This window comes from Ambystoma mexicanum, chromosome 7p (assembly GCF_040938575.1).
Source record: "Ambystoma mexicanum isolate Mex_15411 chromosome 7p, UKY_AmexF1_1, whole genome shotgun sequence".
In the NCBI taxonomy this organism is placed as follows: Eukaryota; Metazoa; Chordata; class Amphibia; order Caudata; family Ambystomatidae; genus Ambystoma; species Ambystoma mexicanum.
The window spans coordinates 345,950,649-345,973,370 of record NC_090939.1 but is presented as its reverse complement, the minus strand read 5'-3'; the positions used below and the strand labels follow the sequence as shown (position 1 = coordinate 345,973,370).

Sequence of the window (22,722 nt, the reverse complement as noted above, 5' to 3'; positions counted from 1 at the left end):
TGCCATTTGGGACTATAAGACCCAGACTCTTTTGGCTCTAGTGCACTTGGTCAGAGTGGGGGTGTGTGATTGTATGGGAGGGGGTGGTTCACGAAGCAAAAGGGTGCCCTGTGACTTCATTACAAGGGATTTTTAATGGCAGGTATTATTGATGTCAAATAAATAGTCAATAGAATACAGAGGCAACAATGGCCTGTAACAGAGTGTTGTTCATGTTCTTAGGTATGGTTCTCTATTTTGGTTTCACTACTAGAAAGTACCCCAAAATGAAAAATGATGAGTTGGGGAGAATGGAGGCAATAACCTACCCTGGTTAGATATCTTGCCAACAGTTTAAACAGTGGCAATGAAGATACAAACTATGATATCAACGCAAATGGCAGCAACCAATGTGTTCTGTTGCATTGTGAGTTTTTGATGTTATAGCTGCTTTCTTTACAGCTACAGCATCAAAGAAAAAGGTCTACAAGGTAAGCTCTTGCATTGAAACCTACAAACCCGATTACATATTTTTTAAAATTATTATGGGACTATGAAAACCAGATTTTAAGGCTTTTTTGTCCAGCGCCTTTTCAACATTCAGTAACTGCACCAAAATGGTGGAAGGGAATGGCGCACAGTCGGCAGAGTCGCTTTTGTCCTGTTGCTAGGAAAAATAGAAAATAAACATTGGGCCACTGCTACATCCATTTAAAGGCACATCAATGAATGATCAAATTGATCACTAGTGTAAAAGTGTCTAACCATGAAAAGGGATCGCATATGCATCATCAAAATCCTACTCTACAAGGAAAGAAATAAGGACTCATAGCAAAGTGAAAAGAAAGGCTTCCTCTTGTTTTTTTTTTCCCCGCTATTTTACCACAGATGCTTCAGCAATCGAGTGACATTAGTGCTTTATCCAGTGACACTGAGGAGGTTGAAATGATGTCACAAAGAAACCACGTAATATCAGTATGACATGCCATGGTGTTTTGACTACAGCTCCTAGTATTTCGCAGCAATTACCATACTGACGTATATGCCGCATCAAATACATGGTGGAAAATGTCAACACGTTTTGTAAAGTACTCGGACGTAATTTAGTATCCCTTTGTCTTTCTCACGAAAACAGAGCTCGGATGGTCGTATCGAAATAAAAGGACAGCTTGGGAAATCAACTCTGAATATTAAAAATGTGAAGTTGTCTGATTCCGGGAGATATGATTGTGAAGCAGCCAGCAGAATTGGTGGTCACCAGAAGAGTATGCACCTTGACATTGAGTGTGAGTTCATGTTTACTTACGTTTTTCTGGAACATTGCATTTAGGAAAATCACACATTGCACTCATCTTCAACTTTGTCGCTCATGATACTCATCACTTACACTGGGAGCAATGTAATAACAGGATGGCTGTGTTTTACGCCTAATTAGTCGAACATGGGTCTGTACTCTTGGGTCGTATTCAGCTATCACAGATTCATAAATTAACCCAGTGCAACATGGTTCTTGAATGCATCTAGGACAACGTTTGCCCTAGATATAGTCCTGTACGTGGTGCAAAAATGCATTGATACAAATCAGGGTTATTATTAAAGAAGACTACATTGCATGCAAGGGACAAACCAAGGATACTACGTATGTGCTAGTGGGTCCCCTGCTTGCAATTGTAAACGTTCATGAATAAAAGCAAGGCAAACCTGTCTTTAGTATTTCAGTTTCCTCTTCATCTCAGCAGAAAGGGACCACTGCCTGGACGTTGTTAGGGAGAATTCTCTGTTTAGGCTGAATTTCCTAACCTAGTGAGTCCCCCAGCAGCTTTGCTGGATTTCGGGAGTTTGTTTTTTTCCATCCTGCCAAGAGTGAGACTCTTTTCCTCCCACTCTTGGACATGAATGTGTGTAATTCCTTTGAATGTCAATGTGTTCTATGGGCTATGGGGTCTTTTACTCCATAGGGTCTCATATGTTTTTCTATGTGTGTTACACCGCACCCTACGTGCTGTAACACTGGGGCGTCCTAACGGACCTCCACCATAGACTCCATACCCGGGGACTGACTACTGTGTCCCCGGGCATGTAAAATCACCATTGGCTTTACTAGACCTACATTTACTAACAGAACTGGTACCAACCATCTTATTTTGGATGTACTAGTAGGGGTAATTCGATTACTCCTGGATCTGTTACTCGAGGGGGCACTGTCCCATCCCCCCTCGTCGAGTTTTGGCTGGTGGCAGTGGAAACTACTTGTTATGTTCGACCCCGAACATAACCCTATGGGATTCGTCCCATTGTTGGAGATTGATACTTTTTCTCGTTAATCTCTAACGTACCACCGATCTACTTATCTTAAATAAGTTTATCGGATGGTATTTTCTGCCAGAACTTGGTTTGTAAAATGTTGTCTGTGTTCGTCTCTGTGACTCCTAAACCAAAGGTCGAGCCCTTTGTTCCACTTTTGGCGGGCTCTGTACAGAGACCCTCCAAAGTGGTGCCATTCTGTCTGGGTTACCACAGGGGTGTGGGAGGGGGTTTAGGCACCCTGGACCGAGTTGCCTTGCCAACCCCGGTCGCACGCTGGAGTGATTGGCCCAAGTGGTGAGCCTTCCCGCTCACCACTTAGCATGTGTTGATTGACAGCTAGGCTGAATGAATGGGGGTTTTCTGCATAAAAGCAGGGCTTTTGGGACTGGATCTTCAGAAGTCGCCACAGGACCTAAGAATCCGACGAGGGTAACGCTGAGCTGACCTGCACGAAGACACCTCCGGTGGAGCCCTGCGGAACCGACTCACCACTTCCCGACGACAGAGGAGATCTCCCTGCCGGAGAGTCTCTTCCCCTGACTGGTGGGAACAACCAGTCCCCTTTGCTTTTTATTCGCCTCAGGACGCAGTGGTCGAATTGCCCGTGCAGTGCACCTCGGCAACCGGATAGCCACTACCCCTGTATCGCGACCAAAAGGTGGTGCATTGTGACGGAGCACTCCGCGGCTGGTCTCTTCCCTGGTGGTGCACCGGACTTCACTTTTCTTCGACGACGAGATCATCTCTACTCTTGGTAAAGACCCGACATGCATCCACCACCAGGAACAACTGCCCCCGCCGGAGCTGCCCTCCACAAAAAGGTACCGTGTCCGCCTGGCTTCCCTTTCGATCGGTTCGAGTGAGGTGTCTTAATCCTCTCCGTTCCGTTGGGTCGCCTCCAAGCTTTTCTCATTTATTGCTCTGAACTGGTTCAATCTGTTGATAACAATTTGCTACAAAGACTTGAATGCATCTCCGCTAGAGACTTTTTGGGACATCGCGCCTTGCCTCTCTCCGAGTGGGCCTGGCCTCTGAACTTTACGATCTATTGTGATTCTTGCCTTCCTGCCTTGCATTTTATCCGCGAAGGATTGAACTGTGTTGATTTCATAACCTGCCTATCTTTTTCTCTCCCGTCCTAACTAATATTAGAGTGTCATCTAGGTTTAGGTACACACCTCTGTCTGAAAATAAGTGGTACCGGTAGAACCTAGACTTGTCGAAATATTGCCAGGGGGATTGATCGTTTCTTCTTCGTAGAGTAATTGTGTTTGATTTGTTTGCCGTGAATTCGCCATAGTGTTTTTCATAGATGTTTCGTTATAAATAAATACCTTAATATCTTTACACTAAGCCTCGTTGCGTGTTTGCTTGTCTTGCTGGGAAGAATTGCCCTATTTTGTATACTCCCCATACTGCTCAACTCTTCTTGAGGGTAGTCTGACTGCTCAGCCACAGCTACCAAGTGAATCTGTGTGGTACAGACTGCTACCAAGTGGGTTCAGCGCCAAACACCTGTAGTCCTAAATCTTTTGCAGTGGTGCCGAGGGAACTGCATAGGTTTCCGCCTAACAAACGTGTGCTATGCAGGTGGTGTTAACTAATGGATTCCTATGGAATACGCCCTGTCTTCACCAGGTGCACAAACGAGACTGATTTTATGATAATCCATTAGCTGAACTGCTGAATGATAATGTCATGCAGGTGTACAATGAATCCCACTCAATAGACAAATGAGCCATAAACGGTGGTGATCTTATGTTAAATGTATGCCCCTGCAATGCCTTGTCACTGCATCAAAATGGGGCAGAGAGGTAAATCAAGGTGTAAAATCATTACACCTTTGTGCTGAAATGACCACTGCTAAGCAGGAGTACATGGATGAATAGTGGCTAAACCACCTACAGAGCCCTCTCACTACTACAGACCAACAGTGATCGCAATGATGAAGATGAAACAAGGGGAGTCAAGAGATGTACCTCATGCACCTTTTGTGTTAACAAGGGCAGGATCGGACCATATGCTAATGAGAGTGAATGCGATGACAGTAACAACTAAAACAGCACTAGTACAAATGTTCCAAAATAATAGAAGGTCCAGTCAAGGTTCTATAAAATATATATATTTGAAGTAAATGCAGCAGTATGCAATATAACAAACTATAAAAAAACACTAGCTATAACCCACTTATAGGGAACAAATACAGAAAATGCAAATGTAGATGTAGCAAGCACTCTGAGTACTGTAGCAGGGGTTAAAGGCAAGCAATGTCAATAATGCCAACTACAAGTGTATGACTTGGGAGACAAAGGGGGAACAAGCTTGGCTTATCTGTTTCCGGGGTCCCAAATATTTGACATTGGGGCTGGATCATGATGGGTCTATCAAAAATTCCTTGGTCTCTTGTTGGTGGTTCAATATTGTCAAACTGTGTTTCTCAGCACTGTGGAGGTGGGTTTGAATGAGACATGTTGCATTGTTCCAATTAGAAAGTCGGTGTTCAGTTGGGTCTGATATGTGAAGTGCCATGTGGTTCCATGTAAATTTCATTTGGTGGAATTTGATGTGGCCACCAGCATCAGTTTGACTGTCAAACATGGGTAGATGGTGAAGATGCTATTGGTTCAAGGTGTTTGTTTGATGACACAGCAGTTGTAAGACTTCCAAAGCAGTGAATTAGTGTCCGGGCCAACAACTGACACTATCTGCAGGAGATATGTGGCAGCACACTGGTTTGTTGCAGCAATACAGTCTTCAGATGATTCAAAGAGAGTGCAAAAGGTAGCAGCACAGTTCTTGAAGGTTTGAAGGCATTTGACTTAAGGTGAGGGACAGTTCAAATGGCCGAAAACAGGAATCTTCTGGTGCTGTGAGTCCCAATCCAGGGGCTCAGGGACAAGAGTTGTCCTCTTCCTCTTCACTCCCAGTCCACAAAGGCCAGCTGGCACCTGCAAGAGTTCTTCACCTTCAGTAAGGAGCTTGGTTTCCAATGTAGCTGACAGAAATTGCGTCCCTTTGTCCAACAAAAGTCACCACCAATGTTCCCAGGGGATGGTTAAGGGACAGGGCTTCCTCCTGCCTAGGAAATACCTGCCTTCACCTCACAACTGGTGCACTTTAGAAAGGAATTCTCTCCCAACAGGGTGCAAACAATTGTCTCTGTTCATCTTGAAAGTTCAAGTAAAAAAGAAGTAGGAGGCCCCTTTCCTATAAAGGTAAAAAGGTCACAGGAGATATAAGCAAGCCAGCTTTAAGGTGTAACTGTGCCAAGATGACAAGTGTCTTTTGCCTTCTTTTATCATAAACAAAATGCTCTGGTCTGCAGAACGTGGAGGAGACAGGAAGGAATGTGAAGCCCACTGAAAACAAAGATGATGGAACCCTACCTCGATTCTCTCATGCTCTGTCTGACTGTTCTATCCCTGACCCTCATCCAAAGCTTGCTTCTTATAGGTGCATATGTATGCAGCACAATAATGTGCAGATTCCTCTTTTTTTATGGTTGTGCTTCTTTGAAGCATTGTTCCTATGAGTCATCCTGCTGAGACTTTCAGGGCTGGAGAGGTGTTCCCCAGCCTAGCAGATAAAGGCAGTCTGGCTGTAACACACATACGGCCTCATTATGAATGTGGCGGTAAGGCAACAACAGCGCCGGTAGTGCTACTGGCACCATTATTATCATACTGCCACATTATGAGTTCTGCTTGCGGGTGCCGCTCTGCATGGCCTGTTTTAACCAAGCGTGCACAGCGGCACCCGCAAGCAGAACTCGCAATTGCACCGGCACCGTTATAAAAGCTGCTGGTGCAACCATGCTCCCCAGAATGGGGATCGGGAGCCCGGCCATAACGGCACCGGCGAATGGGCAATTACCGGCCCATACAACTCGTAATGGGCCGGTAATGGCCCATTTGCGGGTGCCGGTAGCGAGTTTGGCAGTAGCCGTCCCCTTAGTAAGGGCACGGCTACTGCCAAACTCGTAATGAGGTCCATTGTCTTTTCCTAGCTGGCCTGAGTTCATGGGGCTGACATCAGTATGATACAAATCTGAAGTGACTTTCATAATTTTGTGTGATATCATCCACCATACCAAAACCTAGGTATGGCTTATTCGTAGTGATTAACCAGCCACCATATGGCTAGCATGCACAATTAGTATGGTTTTGGTTCAGAGGTGCATATTTAAATGCAACCTCTGCCTGCATTGACTTTGGTGTCACAGCAGCTGGCAAACTGGGTACGTGTAGGCTTTCATCTGTGGAGATAAGTGCATGAATTTCAACCGTGCACTAATTTCAACATTGTCATTGATTTCAATAGGGAAAGTAAGCAACAATGTAAAATTAATAAGAGCTGATGTGAGGCACTGATGCAAACCATCCCAAACCAAAAGAAGGGGTAATTTGGGGGTTTAGCATTGCAAAGATTAGGGTTGTGTATGGACTAACAATTAACCTGACTAATTAATATCCAACTAACCAATAACCTTAACAAACTAAACTATTAGTAATTGGAAGGAAACACTGCAGGCCATGGGTGAAAAGTCACCATTTACACAGTAATGTGGTTTTAGAAATCAATGCAGAAAATGGTAAATCTGAAGCTGAACTGCAGTGCACGTGGCAGACAGCAGAATGCATTTTGTTAAAAATGCTTTGTTTGAGAACAAAGCTGCAGGAAACAGAGGTTGAAAATGTTGCAGTTTTATCCGGGTTTGAACAACTGTATAAAGGTGAAAACAGAAAGTATTCTGGAAATTTACTGGGGATGTTAAGATCATATGCTTTCTTTATGAAGATATATGCAAAGTGGGTGGAAAAGAAGGGAGGATATGAATCCAGATAAAGAAGGAAGGAAGGAGTTTGGACAAGAAGAACAAAGTTGTGCAAAGAGCCATCGGAAGAGAACAACAAAAAAAGAAGGGTGCTGATTGACTGCTGTGCTGGGAGGCTGCAGATGGTTGCAGTGGAGAAAGGAGGGAGACAGGCAAGGTCCTCGCTAGGTGCTGACAGGCAGAAGGGAGAGCGGCTTATGTCTTGCCGTGTAAACAAAGTCACAGAGATCTCTTGGGAAGCATAAGTGCCAAATAAAGAGAAATAACTTATTAGAGATAACCTTACCCTAATTAGTGATATGTCAGATTAGGCCCGAAAAGGAAAATGCCATTTCTTTTTCATCCACCGGATAACACATGTATTTTCCTGTAAGGAGATAGCCACTTGTTGAAAAGTGGAGTTTGACACACTTCCAAAGTAACAGTTATATCTCAATGCTGTATATAAAAAGCATGTGCTTTGCAAAGTTTACCAAAGGAGAAGTCAGTTTTGCTGGGCGTGGAAGAGAGGTTTCTGACTGGTGTGGAAGAAGCGAGGGGTTGTGATACTAAAATACCTGCAAAGATAACGTACTGCATTGACAAGTTGTGAAAACAGTATTAGCCGCTAAGCTAGAATATGATTTTTTCCCACTGTTTTACATGTATCGTGATTTTGCTCTCTGTGTGTTTTTTTATGGTCTTCAGAAAATATATAAAGTGAATTACAGAATCACGGAAGCTGTGTATGGTTGGTTATTGTGTGATTTTGTGATGCATAGAGTGTGAAGCTTGGTGCATCTGGTACTGTTAATGGCAACATGAGTGTCCCTCTGATATAAGTCTGATATTGTCCTGGCCAAAGCACCCTATGTAAAACTACCACACATTAGTGCCTGCTTTTAGACATACATAGTTACCCTACAGATCCTGCTCTGTGTCACTGTGGAGCAGTGACTGCAGATCAGGAGACTGACGCAGAAGTGTACATGTCTTTATGAAACTTGTGGCATTAGGTTTCTAAATTAAGGCTATATTTATCAGACCACCCTTACTAAGATAAAATTACACATTTAACATGTTCTATTTGTGTTTCAAAATTAAAATCAATACAAGTAAAGACTAGGAGTGTTGCTTTAATCACTGGGATCATCAGAGAGTACCTCCATCTGTTGGGACAGTCATGCTGTTCTCTTTCTGCAGCTTCAGTCCTTTCTGACATACAATTGTCAAAACGTGTTTCAATCTGAAAGGTTCACACCTTCAAGAATGTCTGTAGAAACTCACTTTGGAACTTCTGGTATTGCACAAATCATGGGCAAGCTCACACTGGATTAATAAAATAGTAATGAGCATTGCTTGGCAGTTGATTGCATTTGATTTTTTTAAGAATGCAATGTTTGATGGATCACGAAAGACACATTGTAAAGCGATAACTATAGAAACACATGCAAAAGGGAAACTTGTCATCAGTCTCCTCCTAATTAAGCCACATGGATAAACTATTTTTCTTTCTTGGAAGACTTCATTAATGGACTGACTATGGTGGCTCGATAGATATTAAATAGATACTATTGTGAAAAGAGTGACAAAACCATTTAGTGATGAAATGCAGCATCACAAAATGCAGAATGTTTCATTGATAAGGTTTTGATTTGATGGGTTTCCAGAAAATGCATACCTGTTTCCACAAGGTTCACCCTGCATCCTGTCAGAGTACAGTCATCCATTAGTTGGATATTGGTTAAATTATAGTAGATTTTATTACAAATCATCACATCTTGATCTTAAAATGAGTGAGAAAAGAATAACAAATTTGAAAATCAGTATTTGTAATTTGTATCGTGTTTCATTAAGAAACTTATGATAAGCAGAGTAAGAATCAATAACATATTCAGTATAGGCATACTTTGCTCCCCTTCTACCCTGCTGATCTGCTCTCTTGGCACTGTGCACCTGGCCACCCTCTGTCCCCTGGGCCCAGGTACTTGTTCACCCTGCCACCTTCCTGCACTGCCTCCTGGCCACCCCTTGCACTGGGGATTGTATCTGTACCCATACAGCCCCCCCCCCCATTTTTTTCTTTTTCTGCACTTATTCAGACTTACCAAGTCCGCTGCCTTAAACACAGCACTTGCCACTTGCTGGCTGCACTACCACAGTTTGCTTCCATTTTCTATTTATTTGTATTTATTTTATTTATCTGCTCTCCTCGGCTCTGCACTTTCCACTCTCCCCCTTCCATGCACTTTTTTCCTTTTTGCCTTTCACATTCACTTGCATGTTCTCAAGGATGGTTTATATGTTGTGCTGTGTTCTCCCTTGTTCCCCTCCCTTACTTAGCCGCGCTCTGAAACACTTGTGTACTTGTGTAATCGATCCTGTAACTGGACACCGTCTAAATTTCAAAGCAATCGGTGAAGAACTTTTGGAGATTTGAGGTTTTGAACAAATGAACATTTACATTTTTATTTATATAGATTATCAGCATTTTCGTTGTTAATATTACTAATACACTTCATAAAAATGTTATAACTTATTTACTTTAAGGAAAAATAATTCTTCAGAACAATGTAGATATAAAGATTTTTTAACTCAAAATCACTTACCAAATTTCTTTAATGAGTGCCTCATTTTGTATCCTTGATCACATTAACATCTGTGAAAGACAATGTAATATATTTCATAATAGAAATATAAAGATGATTCTTTTCTTCATAATAGTACTGTATGAATACTGAATGTATTCAGAGTACTTAACCAATTAATGTTGTGAATATTAATCATTTAGTGAAAAAAATAATCATTGGAGAGAAAAAAACAACTCTTCTATAAACTAAATTGTATGTGTACTTCTTACTTTACATCTAAACGGTTTTCTATTCATAAGATTCAAATAATCTAAAATAAAATACTACTAAAAGGAATTACATCATTGTATGATCTTTCCTAAAAAGAAAAAAACAAAAAAAACATCTGTACAATGTGCAGTATGTATTGCACCACCCACGGCAAGATTAAAGGGAGTAGGCAAGTTAAATGGCTATAGAGTGCAAATTGAGTCCAACAGCAGTGGCAGAAGCAGGGCACAGCCTTGTCATGGTGAGAAGAATAGAATCCAGCATAGAGACAGCATTGTCTGTCCAAGGACAGGGTCTGCAATTGAAGGACCATCCATAAACTGGAAGAAAACTGTGTTTATGTTCAGGAAGTACACTCTGGCCACTGGTGAGAGGAGAGCTGACGTCATCAGTGATGTGATTAGGGATGCCAGCATTGTGGTCATTGTCTACAAAACAGGGGTTGCAAAGTTATGGTGGCTTTAAGTGCATTGTATGGCTTTTGTTGCATTAAGTTCTCACCTTAATGTTGCTGCAACTTAAGTTTTTTCCTTGAATTTCAAGTTTGTTTCATACAATATTATCAACATTTTCTTTGTTAATATCACTAATACTGTTCATAAACAATTCTGTAAATTATTTATTGTAAGAAAAATAATTATTCAAAACAATATAGATAGAAAGATTGGTAACTCAAAATCACTTACCTAATTTCTTTAATGTGTGCCTGATTTTATCTGCTTGGTCACAATAACATACGTGAAAGACAATGCAATATATTTCACAATAGAAATATAAAGATTTTTTTTCCCATAATATTACTGTATGAATAATGAATGCATTCAGAGTACTCAACCAATTAAGGTTGTGAATATTTATCATTTAGTAGAGTGAAAACAATTCTCATTGAAGAGAAGAAAACAACTCTGTTCTCCAAATGAAATTATATGCGTACATCTTACTTTACATCTAAACTGTTTTCTATTCATAAAATTCTAATATTCTAAAACAATATTATTTTTTTTTTATTTTTTATTTTGTTTAAACAGATTATGTGGTTTCCTTATTTGAAACCTTTAACCTGAGCATGTCCGTTCTTTCATCATGATTCTTCGTTTGGTATACAGTATCTTAGTAGCAGTGCTTGGTAGCATCTTATTAGTCCTGGGTTATGTTGTTGATCTCCTCTGGTTTCTTAAGGATTAAAATCACTAATTTTATGAGTGCTAATGTCGTTTTCATTTTTTCTCCTTCTACAAGAGTCCTCCACCACTCATCGACATCCCTTGTTATGTAGCTTCTAAGGATGTCCCCCAAGCACTGCTCTCGCTCTTTCCTTAAACCGGTACACTGTAGTATGAGGTGTTTCAGAGATTCTATCTCTCCTTTTTTTGCACATTCTGCAGCTTTTCCTGATGTCCAGCCTTTTTCTTCTTTGTAATATTTCTCCTGTTGGTAAAATGTTCAATCTGAATCTTAGGAAAAGGTCTCGGAAGTACCAATTGGGGAATAAAGTCAGATAGCTCGGGATCTGATTCAGTTTTCGTGGCTGGGCCCAGAAGTCTTCGTAACCTTTATATTTACAGTTATCTTCTTGGGTTTCGATCCAATCTGCCATGTATAGTTTCTTTTTAGTTTTGTCTGGGTTAATCCATAAGTCATCCTCTGACTCGCTGAGGTTCACTAGGATCCCTCGACATGACTTTTGACAGTCTGTTAGGATTACATCGGATTGATCTTTTAGGGCTTTTTTCAACACCCCAAATCCACCCGTAGTGTTTTCCTCAAGACATTTCCGATAGAAACTTAGTGTTTTCCATACCACTATTGTTTTGAGTGATGTCAGAGCCAGCTCTCTTCTTATCTGCTGTATTGGGGCTGATTTAGGCAGCTGTAAAGCTTTCCTCCAAAACAGACCCTCCAGGATTGACCATGTTTGAGCTTGTAAGGGGATTGGTGATTCTACCCCATATGTTAGTATTGGCACCACTTTCATCCAATAACAGGCTATTAGAGGTGATAAGGTAAATCTGCAGAATTCTCCCTTGGGGAGCTAGATTGGTTGCTTTTCTTTTTAGCCCAGCTATTCTTGGCGTATTGTTCTTCGTGTTGTCTATACAGACTCCTAAGTACGTGAATGCTTCGTCTTCCAGGATTTTTTTGTTTCTCAGAGACCATCCTAGTTTTTTCCCTCTGGCTTTATTACCTCCTGGGCCTAACTTCAGAATTCTTGATTTTTCTGGGTTTATAACCAGGTCATTTGAGTCCACATACGACTGTAATGATGTAAGCTGTCTTTGCAAGCCGGTTTGGGTTTGGTCCATCAGGACGATATCGTCTGCGTAAAGCAGTCTCCCAATCGGCGTTCCTGCTATTTTTGGTGGAAATCAGCGGGTGGACTCAAATGAATCTTCCAGATCTGACGTGAACAGGTTGTACAGTTCCGGTGCCAGCAGGCATCCTTGCTTTAAGCCCATTTTTATCTGAATTTCGTCTGTTAGTGTACCCGCTGTATCCAGTCTGACTCTGATGCTTGTGTCCGTGTACAAGTCCTTGATGTTCTCCACCAGTGACTGAGGACATTCCCAGTTTTCCATTTTCTTCCATAGTTTGGCTCTTTTTATGGTGTCGAAAGCTTTCGACAAGTCTACAAACGCGATGTAGATTCCTTGGTTTTTGTTCCTTTGTGTTCTGGCTTTCAATAAGTTAATCAGGAAAATGTTGAGTGCTGTGCCTCTCCCCTTCACAAAACCCGATTGCCAAGGATCACGACGTCCACTTTGCTGTACCCAGTGGTTTAATGCTTTCAATAGTGTGGACGCAAAGACCTTCCCCACCACGTCCAGTAATGCAATCGGTCTGTAGTTGTCTGCTGATGTTCTGAGACCATTTTTGAAAATGGGTACCACTACTGCCTTTCGCCAGGAATCCGGGATTGTTTCTGTTGTTAATATGTAGTTGAATAGAAGTTGAAGGAATTTGGCCCATTCACCTATGTTGCTTTTCAGTATTACATTCGTGAGCCCGTCGGGCCCTGAGGCTCTCGAGTCTTTAAATTTTTTCAGGATGTTTTCTATTTCCTCAATACTGATATCTATTACTGCCTCATTTTTGTTTGTCATTGATTTCCGCTTTGGGTCGATGTAAATTTCCCCTTGCAGCTGTGTATAATACTTAACCCATGATGAAGCACTTCATTTGACTTATTTCTTGAGGCTTCTCCGCTTCGTTGATAATTGCCCAAATTTCGGCTGTGTAGATCTTATTTTCCTCAACATTCTTTCTGCGTCCTGGTTTAGCAATGTCTTCTTGTGTAAGTGTAACCAGTTTCTATACTTTTATTTTAACTTATGTATCTCTTTACTCCAGTTGTCGTGTTTGGTCTTTTTTAGTCGTCTAATATCTCTCCTTAATGCTTTTTTCCTTTCTCGTATGCGACTGTCATACTGTTGTTGGTGAGTCGTTGTTTGATGGTTACTTCCAAGCTTCCTTTCTGTAACAAATGCTCTGAAAAGCGGGGTGTAGTCAATCCTTTTTTGGCTTTGTTCGTTTTCAAGCGTCGAGATAATTTGCTTTAGGTTATGGTTTAGTTCTCTTGTTTTCTCTGGTCTGATCCTTAATTTAATACCCCTATGGTCTATGACCACCTTCTGGTTGTAGGTTCCAATCTTGTTATTGCTTATGTTTTTGCACGTCAGTTTTAACAGATTGTGGTCCCTTTCTACTGTTGGGATTTTTTTCAAGGTCTGGATGTTATCTGACAAGTTGCTTGAAATGCAAATGTAGTCCAGGATCTCTACTGATTGTGTTCCCTTCCAAGTAGGTTTTGCTGGTTGGTCCCCCTTCACCTTTCCATTCAGAACGACACAGTCCCTTGATTGTACCATACGATTCCACATTGTTCCTCTTTTTTCCTTTGCTGAGGCAGTTGTTGTATCGTATTCGGGTTGGTTGTCCTTGTTCAGGCATGAACAATTTAGATCTCCTGCCAATATGAATATTGGATCAGTCCATTTTTCTCTTTGTTCATCAATTAGTTCTGCTATTTTATGTGGTAGCTTTCCGTTTGATAAATTTGCTGGGTTCCAGTATATGTTGATCAATATTAGTATTTTACTGGCTTTTTTGTCCAGCTGTAACACTACCATCTGGATGAATACATTTGGGTTTGACTCCTCCAGGACTTGCCAATCCAGATCGTTTTTGATGGCTATAAGTAGGCCTGACATGGGTCTGCCTTTTTGACCTTTGACCGCTGGATTTAGCAGAACCACGTAATCTTCCAGTGTCGGTCGTTGCAACAGCCATGTTTTTTGTAGGCACAACACACTAAAGTTCTCTTTTTGAAGCGCTCCCTTAGTAAAAAGGTGGGTAGAGCCTCTAGTGTTCCAACTTCCCAGGCTCCATGAACCCACACTTTTTACTGTTTTATGTTATTGGGTGTTTGTTTTGTCATCAATCATGTTTTTCAATCATTTCCACCTTGCCGCTTCGTTTTCTTCTCCTTGATGTTGACTTCTATTGTTTGAGCTTTGTGTGTTCTGGTTGCCCCTTCTCACTGCTGATGTTCTATTAGTTTTAACAATACTGGTCTCTCTGTCTTTTCTGTTGATCTGTCTCACCGAGTGTTTCTTTACTCTCTCCCGGGTTTTTAGGACTTCGTCACTTTCTTGTAAGTCAAAACCCATTGGTCTTAGTTGCGGGGCTTCTTCCAGTAGTAGTTGTCTCAGCAGATTTGATCTTGTGTGCAGAATTAATTTATCAGTGCAATCTTCCTCGACGAATTCCACGATCGCCAGGTCGTCTGTTGTAATTAGTCTTAATGCCGGTATATGGTGGAGTAATCTTATTACATTGGTTCTGTTGAGAATTAGTCGGTCTTCATAATGAAGGATACATTCTAGGACAAGCCCCGGTTGTTTATAACTGTCACTAGCACTTGCTTTGCGCGGTCGATGCTGTAGGTCTCTTTCCCCCTCTTTTTGTTGATGCCGATCTCTTCTTTCCTCCATCTCGGTCTGCTTTTTGCTGTATCTTGTTTCACTTTCCCGGCTGGTTCCGTCGTTCCGGGTCTCAGACCGCCCCACGTTCCTTTCTCGATCTCTACGTTCACTCTTCTGAGTTTTTTCACTTAGATCCCGGTTTTTTCTCAATGCATCCTTTTCTGTTTGAGTATCCGGAACTTTTTTGTTGTCTCTCTGTGTCTCGTTTTCAGTCTGTATTGACATTATAGATGAGGTATCACTCTCACTATAGTCTTTATGCTCCTCACTCAAGGAGTCTTCTGCCTCTGCATTTACCTCTTCGAAGCCTCTTATTCCCTGTTTGTCTTCATCATCTGAGACCGGGTATGTAGAGAGATCCAGCAGGTCATTTTCAGGACAATCGTCTTCTTCGATTTCTAAGATCTTTTGTCCTTCAGTCTTTTGTTCAGTTCTGACCTTTTTCTTGTTGTTTCTTAGCTGGTCAATTATACTCGGTTGTTCTTTTGGTATTGTCAAATTTTTCATAAATGCCCGGCTTTTGCTACTGCTTGCGGCTTTTACTGGTGGTTGATTTTTCTGTTTTTTTAGAGGGCCCTGTGATCTTGTGATGACCCCCTGATTTGTTGTCTGCGGGCCTGTTGTTCTTCGTTTTTATTTGGTTATCTGATTTTTTCCCTCCTGTGTTTGTGTCTCTTGTTTTGAAGATCTCACACACGGTCCCCTTTTTCTTTCCTTTCTCCCGACAATTATCCGTAGTGGTGGGGTCTTCAGGCCTTGTTGTCAATTTTTTACTAGAGATAGCCTCCACTATTTCTGTAGAATTGTTTAGCCCTTCCCTGGCACTTCTGTTTAGGGTTTTTTTTTCCACTTCAGTCTCTAGTGATTTCGTTGGCTCGTTTCTTATATCTGGATCAGATGATGTGCTCTTTGATTTTTCTCTCAAAAGATTATTGCTGATGCAGTCCTCGGCCAGGGTGGGTCCGTCTTCATTTTGTTTTGCCTCCCCCTTCTCTTCACTTTGGGCTGCTCGCGGTCCAGTAATGGACGCACTTTGGGTTTCTGCAACCTCTTCTACGTTTACCGGTGTTGCTGTGGACCTTTCTCCTTTGTTTTCTTGCTCGTTGGATCCAGCTTTGTTTTCTTTTTCTATGACTGGGCTGACCTCTTGTGTGGCCTTTATTCCAGAGTCTTTCCTTATTGGTTCTTTGCTTTTTGGATTTGACTTCCCTAGTTTTCTCTCTTTTAGTACAGGTTTGATTATGTCATGTAGCAGTTGGGTGACGTTGGTGGTACTGTTGTCCAAGTTGTTTTGGATTGCTGAGATAAAGCCCTCCACAAATATTGTTTTAGTGTGAACCATAGCAAGTATTGTAGAATGATCTCTTAGTGTGTCCGCAATATCCTCGTACAATTTCATGAAGGGTGCTAGGACACCTGACAAAGTTGCGACCATTAGGAAATTGTCTTCCATTGTTCGGCCTGATATGACCTGGTCTACGTTTCCCACTTGGTTTGGTGGCAACGTTTGCGTCAATTTGTCTTCAGTAGCTACTTTGGCACTCGTTCCTTTTGCTTTGTCAACATTTTTGATTCCTGTAAACTTATCTCTTAATGCGTTCTCCATGTCCATTGACGTTTCCAACAAAACTGCGTCTGATATTTCCACTCCTGTCGTTTTCTTTAATTGATTCGTACAGGCGGAGCTCCTGCTGCCAAAACTGAGGCTAAGGGTCTGTCCTACGTTTACTGGGGTTACTATGGTTCCTCCATTTGTGATGGTTGGAGTTTTGGTCCCCCTTTTGTTAGGTTTATTGGCAATGGTCCTGCAGTAAATGGTTTCCATATAGTGCTTCTGGGGGCACCTTCCTTTTGGTTGGTCGGGTATTTCGTCCTCTTAACTGTATATCTGGCTGGGGGGCTAAGCTGGTTCCTTGGGTTTGCTCCCTCACAGCCTTACGACTTTGCTGACTCCATCCACGGCATTTCTTCTTCTGCCTCGGAGTTTGAGTTTTTTCTTTTCAGGATCTTCTGTATGTGATGCTCCCCCGATGTTGGTAAGTTCGATTTTTCTATCCCTCTGGATGCAGGCGCTAGACTGGCGTTGTCACCTATGCTTGCCTCATTTGGACTTGCCCAATGCTCAATAGTAGAAACGTTCCATGTTGTTGGATTTGGCGAACTGACCAGATTTTGCGTTTGGGTTTCTACTGGTTTATCTATGGTTTTTTGTGTGACCTGATTTGCCGAATGCTCAGCGGCCATCTGTAGGCTTCCTGCTACAATTTCGATATCATCCATGGCGGCTCCCGTGACTTTGGGTGTTTCCCCAGTATTGGGTGCCCCCAGCCCGTTATCTATGTATAGAGCTGTGCTTGCTCCAATTTTCACTTGAATGTTAAAGGGGCAAGGGTTTTCGTTTAATAGGGGATCAGGGACCTCCAACTGTAGTTCTGCCTCCGCAGCCCAGGAGGGGGTGGAACAGGTGATATCTGTGTCCCCAGCTGTGCCCTAAGCCCCTCCAGTTTGTTCATTGTCTCTCCTTAAGAGCATTTTATATCCGTGCTCTTCTTCACTTAATCCCGATGACCCGTGTAGAAAAAAAAAAAGAAAAGAAAAAAAAAAGGAAGGCTTACCTTCCTTTGTGTTTTGAAGTTTAGAAGATCTTTTACGGCGCTGAGGTCTAGCACTCCACACTCCACCTACCACCTGACACCGGACACTCTGACACGCTCCGCTACGCTTCGCTTGACTTCCGGTTTATGAAGCAAGCAGGCGTAGGGAGGTGGAGCGTCAGTGCAGGCAGGGCAACAGCAAGTGAAAGCAGACTCCTGTGTCTGCGAAGTGAAAGCAGACTCCAATGTAAAGTTCCAAGGCAGCAAAAAAAAAAAAAACATTTGTTTTCCAGCAGTGATTTCTAGCAGCAGTCACAAGAAATCCTCACAGTATTCACGGCACACCGGACACTCTGACACGCTCCGCTACGCTTCGCTTGACTTCCGGTTTATGAAGCAAGCAGGCGTAGGGAGGTGGAGCGTCAGTGCAGGCAGGGCAACAGCAAGTGAAAGCAGACTCCTGTGTCTGCGAAGTGAAAGCAGACTCCAATGTAAAGTTCCAAGGCAGCAAAAAAATAAATAAATAAATAAAATAAATTTGTTTTCCAGCAGTGATTTCTAGCAGCAGTCCCAAGAAATCCTCACAGTATTCACGGCACACCGGACACTCTGACAGACTTCCTTGTATTATATTTCATTAAAAAAAAAACACCTGCACAATGTACAGTAAGTATTGGTTAAACATTAATTTTCTATAAACGATTGTAGCTTTCACCACTATAGCAGGGGTATGATATGGCCAGTAACAGCCCACCAGACATCACCAAGGCAGGCCTTAGTGCAGCGAGGAGCTCAGTGAAGTCTGTGGGCTGTTACCAATCATGTCACACCTGGCTTTTATTTTGGGGTGCAAATGGCTCCCCCCCAAATGATTTGTGCTGCTTGCACAGCCAATCTCCAGATTGTCTATGGCGGTGGCCTGGAGACTGGGGGAGTGCAGGAACCAGAGCATAGATATTCAGTCCTGCAGGTAAGTGGGGATGGAAGAAGGGGGTGGACAATTTGATTGAGGGGTTTTGGAGGGAGGGTGTTGAAGGAAAGCAAATAAATGACACCACCTGGGTGAGGGCCTTAGGTGGCTGGGTTAGCAGGCAGGGAATGTGTATTCTCGCCTGTTGTTCTAGCTGCCTGATTAGCTGAGCGACCATCCCCAGGTATGAATCTCATTAATAAACTACTGGAGCTACACAAAGAACTCTGGTAACTATGAACCTGGTTTTGCAAATATAAATAGATTTCTAGTTATGTCAATATCTCGCACCTGCAAAGGGACTTCTATACATTCTATTTCCGAAGAAAACAAAAGAGTATCAAAATGAATGACTACATACACAAAGACTATGATTCATTTTTGTGCAAACTTTGCTTTATTTTAAAACATATGACATGTACAGAGCAACTTCTGCAACTTTCCAGGAAACTGAAACATATAACCTAACTATGCCATCAGTTTTACAAAATAAATATACAGCGTAAGGCTTATAAATGTCAATTTTAAAAATTCTTGCAAAATGTGTGTGTATGTCCTTGTGTTGGCCACCTACACACATAAGAAGTATTATTAATGATGTTTCCCAATCTACACTTCAGCTTTCAAACTGTGTCTTTAAAATTATCTTGTTCTTTAATACTTTTATTTGTACAGAGGCTTCATCATATTTGTAGAATATCATCTTTAAACTGACAACCAAATGATATATTACATGTGTTAAGTACTTTAGGAACACCACAAACTGATGTTTAAACTATCTAGTTCTCCACAAATGGGGTAGGTCAAAGGACCACCTAAAATGGACCTCATAACTAGTCATTCTAGAGTCCCAATGTGCAGTGTGGAATACAATTTTTTCTATTAATTGGAAATGCACTTTCAAATATTCTAATTATCTCTAAATTGTAATTCAAATATGTCTTTTCAAATCTTTGTGTTTTTTTTGCCCACCTGCACACATAAGAAGGTAATAACCATTGTGTTTAATTTAATCTATAAACAAAAAATGATATTTCTTTAAAAATATCTATTTTTTCATATTTTATTTTCAAAAAAGTCCATAGTCTAAACACCGAACACATTTACCAGATGTTTGTAGAAACTACAACATTTGAAATAGAAGTACATCAGAAAATCCACCAACTAGTACTTAAAATAGGCTGATTTCCTTTTTTTTAATTACAATATGTATTGTAAAGTTTGCGTGTGTCCTTATTTTGACCACCTGCATACATAAGAATTAAATGACAATATACCTTAATCTTCTCATGACATTCACATTAGTGGTCAGAACTAATTTCTTTTTAAAATTCTGTACATTTCTTTTTTTTTGTTTCACTTCCTACTGTTTACCAGTTTCATATGTGAACCGCTGTCAACAACTACACTTCATAGGACACAAAGTAATGTACATGGAACCACTTATATAACCCAGAAGGTAACACTTCAACATATTCAAATATACAGGGTCTAATTAATGGAATATTTTCCAATGGGGTTTTGCCATTATCAAACACTTCTGTGAATTAGGCCCACTTTTTTTATTTATATAATCTTGTCACTCTAATATATTCCTTTACTTCATAGCGATTTTATATGACAGCCTAGTACATATCTATCCCCTTAGAATACATAAAAGACTTCCAACCAATTCTCCCATTTTGCATGTTTATATACACAAAGAATATACAACATAGTTTAAAATGTTGGTTCTAGCAGAATTAAAGAAGCATTCTGTAAACCCTTTGGCAATCTAGCTTGGTCTGTGACTATAGAGTAATTGCAGACAAGCCAATTTACTTCTGGATGCACCCACTTTGTAAATTGTCCACAGTGAATGGAATGCGTCCACATGAAAAATAATTGCTTGTGTTTTAAAGGTTTTGTTGCAAATTGAAAACTGACTATTTACAAACTTCATATCAGACATGCTATGTTTCCTATAATCCATACTATATCTTTGAATCCTTATTAAATGGTGCTTATTAAAAACTAGATGTTGCAGTGTTAACTGTAAATTACAACCACAGTCACTGCATTGCATATCATGAAAAGCGTTTGATATGAGATCAGAAAAAATCTCACTTTTCTGATTAGGAACAGGAAGGTATTAAAATGTTCTGGAACATCTCAAATAATTTGCTCTTTGGAACTGTGTGGACACTCATGCTTTCATTCGTAATACATTCCTGCATATATATATATATATATACTCTGTTTCCTACAATTGCACCTCAAAAATATTCATTACAGATTCCTGACTATCTTCCTTTGCATTATAAGAGATATGTCCTCATCTACGTGCAACAGCTACTGTACTTCAGATTGATATTGCCAAATGTGTGTTGTGTGGTCTTTCATCTAAAGATCCTTTAAGAGTTGAACGTTCAACACATAGCTGTTTGTCTAGCGTTTAAGATATTTTTTGCCATCAGCTGTGTCATTTGAAACAGCATGCACAAAGCTACATTTGAATAGCATTCAATTTCTGATTGATTACTAAATCTAAAGTAAAAGTGTGTAATATGTGTTTCTTTTTCCAACACTGCTAGATTGTCTTGTCTTGCCGACTTAAGAGGAACCACTTTATTTGAATTTAGCTTCATCAGTTGCTTATTCATTCTTGCTAAAAGCTTAACAGGAAGAGGTGTAAGGTCAAGGTGAGCAGCACACAGAACACATAATTCATTATATTCTTCAATGCAGGAAATGTTACCTGTCACTGCATATAAGTTTAGTAAAATTAAACATTCAATATGTTCTACATGTGACAGGGTTACATGTGACATTCTAACTATGAACACTGTATGGCCAATGTCAATCAGTGCTGCTTCTAATGTCAACCCTTGTTATTTGTGAATAGTAATTGCATAAGTAGAGTACAATGGAAATGGTGCTCTTTTCACAAAGGTATTCTTAAAAAGCATGAAACATGCAGAGGTCTTAGAAATTAAATGAGGTTGCTCTATATGATCGAACTTTACAAGAATATGTTAAATGCTTGTGATGTGATGAAAAGTGAAAAATGCAACCACTCTTCCCATTGCTCCATTGACTAGAACAATTCTACATTCAACTTCCTCTGTAATATTGCTCGAGCATTGATGCACATAGTTAATACCGATTCTAGGCAGCTGTTTTAGAAATGGAACTGTCTAATTGAATGAATCATGCCTTTGCTCTTTTATCTAACTCTAATGCATAAGATGGGCATCTAAAACATTTCATGGTTTTATATCTACAATATCTCGCTTTTCAGAGAGCAGAACTGTATAGTTGCACTTGTCACACTCTCCAAGTGTACATATCAAAGCAACAAAACACATGCTCTTTTCTTGAAGAGTCAACTTGACATCAGGTGTAGTATAACCAGCATGAAACATTTTAGAAATTAGTCTCTAGTTTAACACTGTTTTCATAGTCTCCTCAATGATACCTACATGAATTCTATTGAGCATATCTGCAAACTCTAGGTCTGCAGATTGCCTCATATCAATATTAATTTCCTGGAATTCAAAACAATTCCAAATGGTGAAATTACCAATGCTACCTATAGTTAATTGACTATCCTTAGATTGCAGCATCTTGAAGACTGGTTGACCTTTCACGTGCGTGAATTGTAACAGATCTCCAAAAAGAAGGATATGATTACCTCCAAACAAAATGTCATAATCAGTCTTCCAGACTTTTTGCATTCACAAGTGAATGAAAGCTAGCATCAAATTAGACACCCTGCTTCCTTCATCTACAATCAAGGTATTTTATTTTATGTTGCACTTTCCCTTCTTCTTGTGCTGATATATGTTTTCAGTACTCAAGTATATTATCATGCTCCACTAGTATCATCAACTATCAATGTAAAGTAGCTTGGTATGTTGAATGTTGCTAAACCTATCAGAGCAGTTACAATACATGACACAGAGCATTTGGTTACATTTTTATCATTGCTCTCAATGTATGAATTAAAAAAAGATGTTCCTGTTTCTGTGTGTCCACTGGCATACATCAATATAGGTTTTATTGGACACAAGAACATTTGTGCTTATCATGTTGTAAATTGTGTCAAAACCTTTCTTTGATTTTACAAGGGACTTCTTCCTGCTCTGCATTAGATTTAGTTACTAATGTCTCATAATTTTCATCCGCAGCTTTAGTCTATTGTATTGCACTTTCTACTTATTAGCATTGTTAGATC

The 22,722-nt window shown here is 40.6% G+C and overlaps 1 protein-coding gene across 4 annotated transcripts in view; it reads left to right on the top strand.

The window, feature by feature from the left end:
* The window catches only part of NCAM2 (neural cell adhesion molecule 2), a 1,850,180-nt gene that overhangs the window by 1,154,253 nt on the left and 673,205 nt on the right, over positions 1-22,722 (top strand). For all 4 annotated transcript variants that reach the window (XM_069636393.1, XM_069636392.1, XM_069636394.1 and 1 more), the window contains one exon: positions 1,115-1,265. In XM_069636393.1, the coding sequence (XP_069492494.1) occupies positions 1,115-1,265 (151 nt within the window). The remainder of the gene's footprint in view (positions 1-1,114; positions 1,266-22,722) is intronic.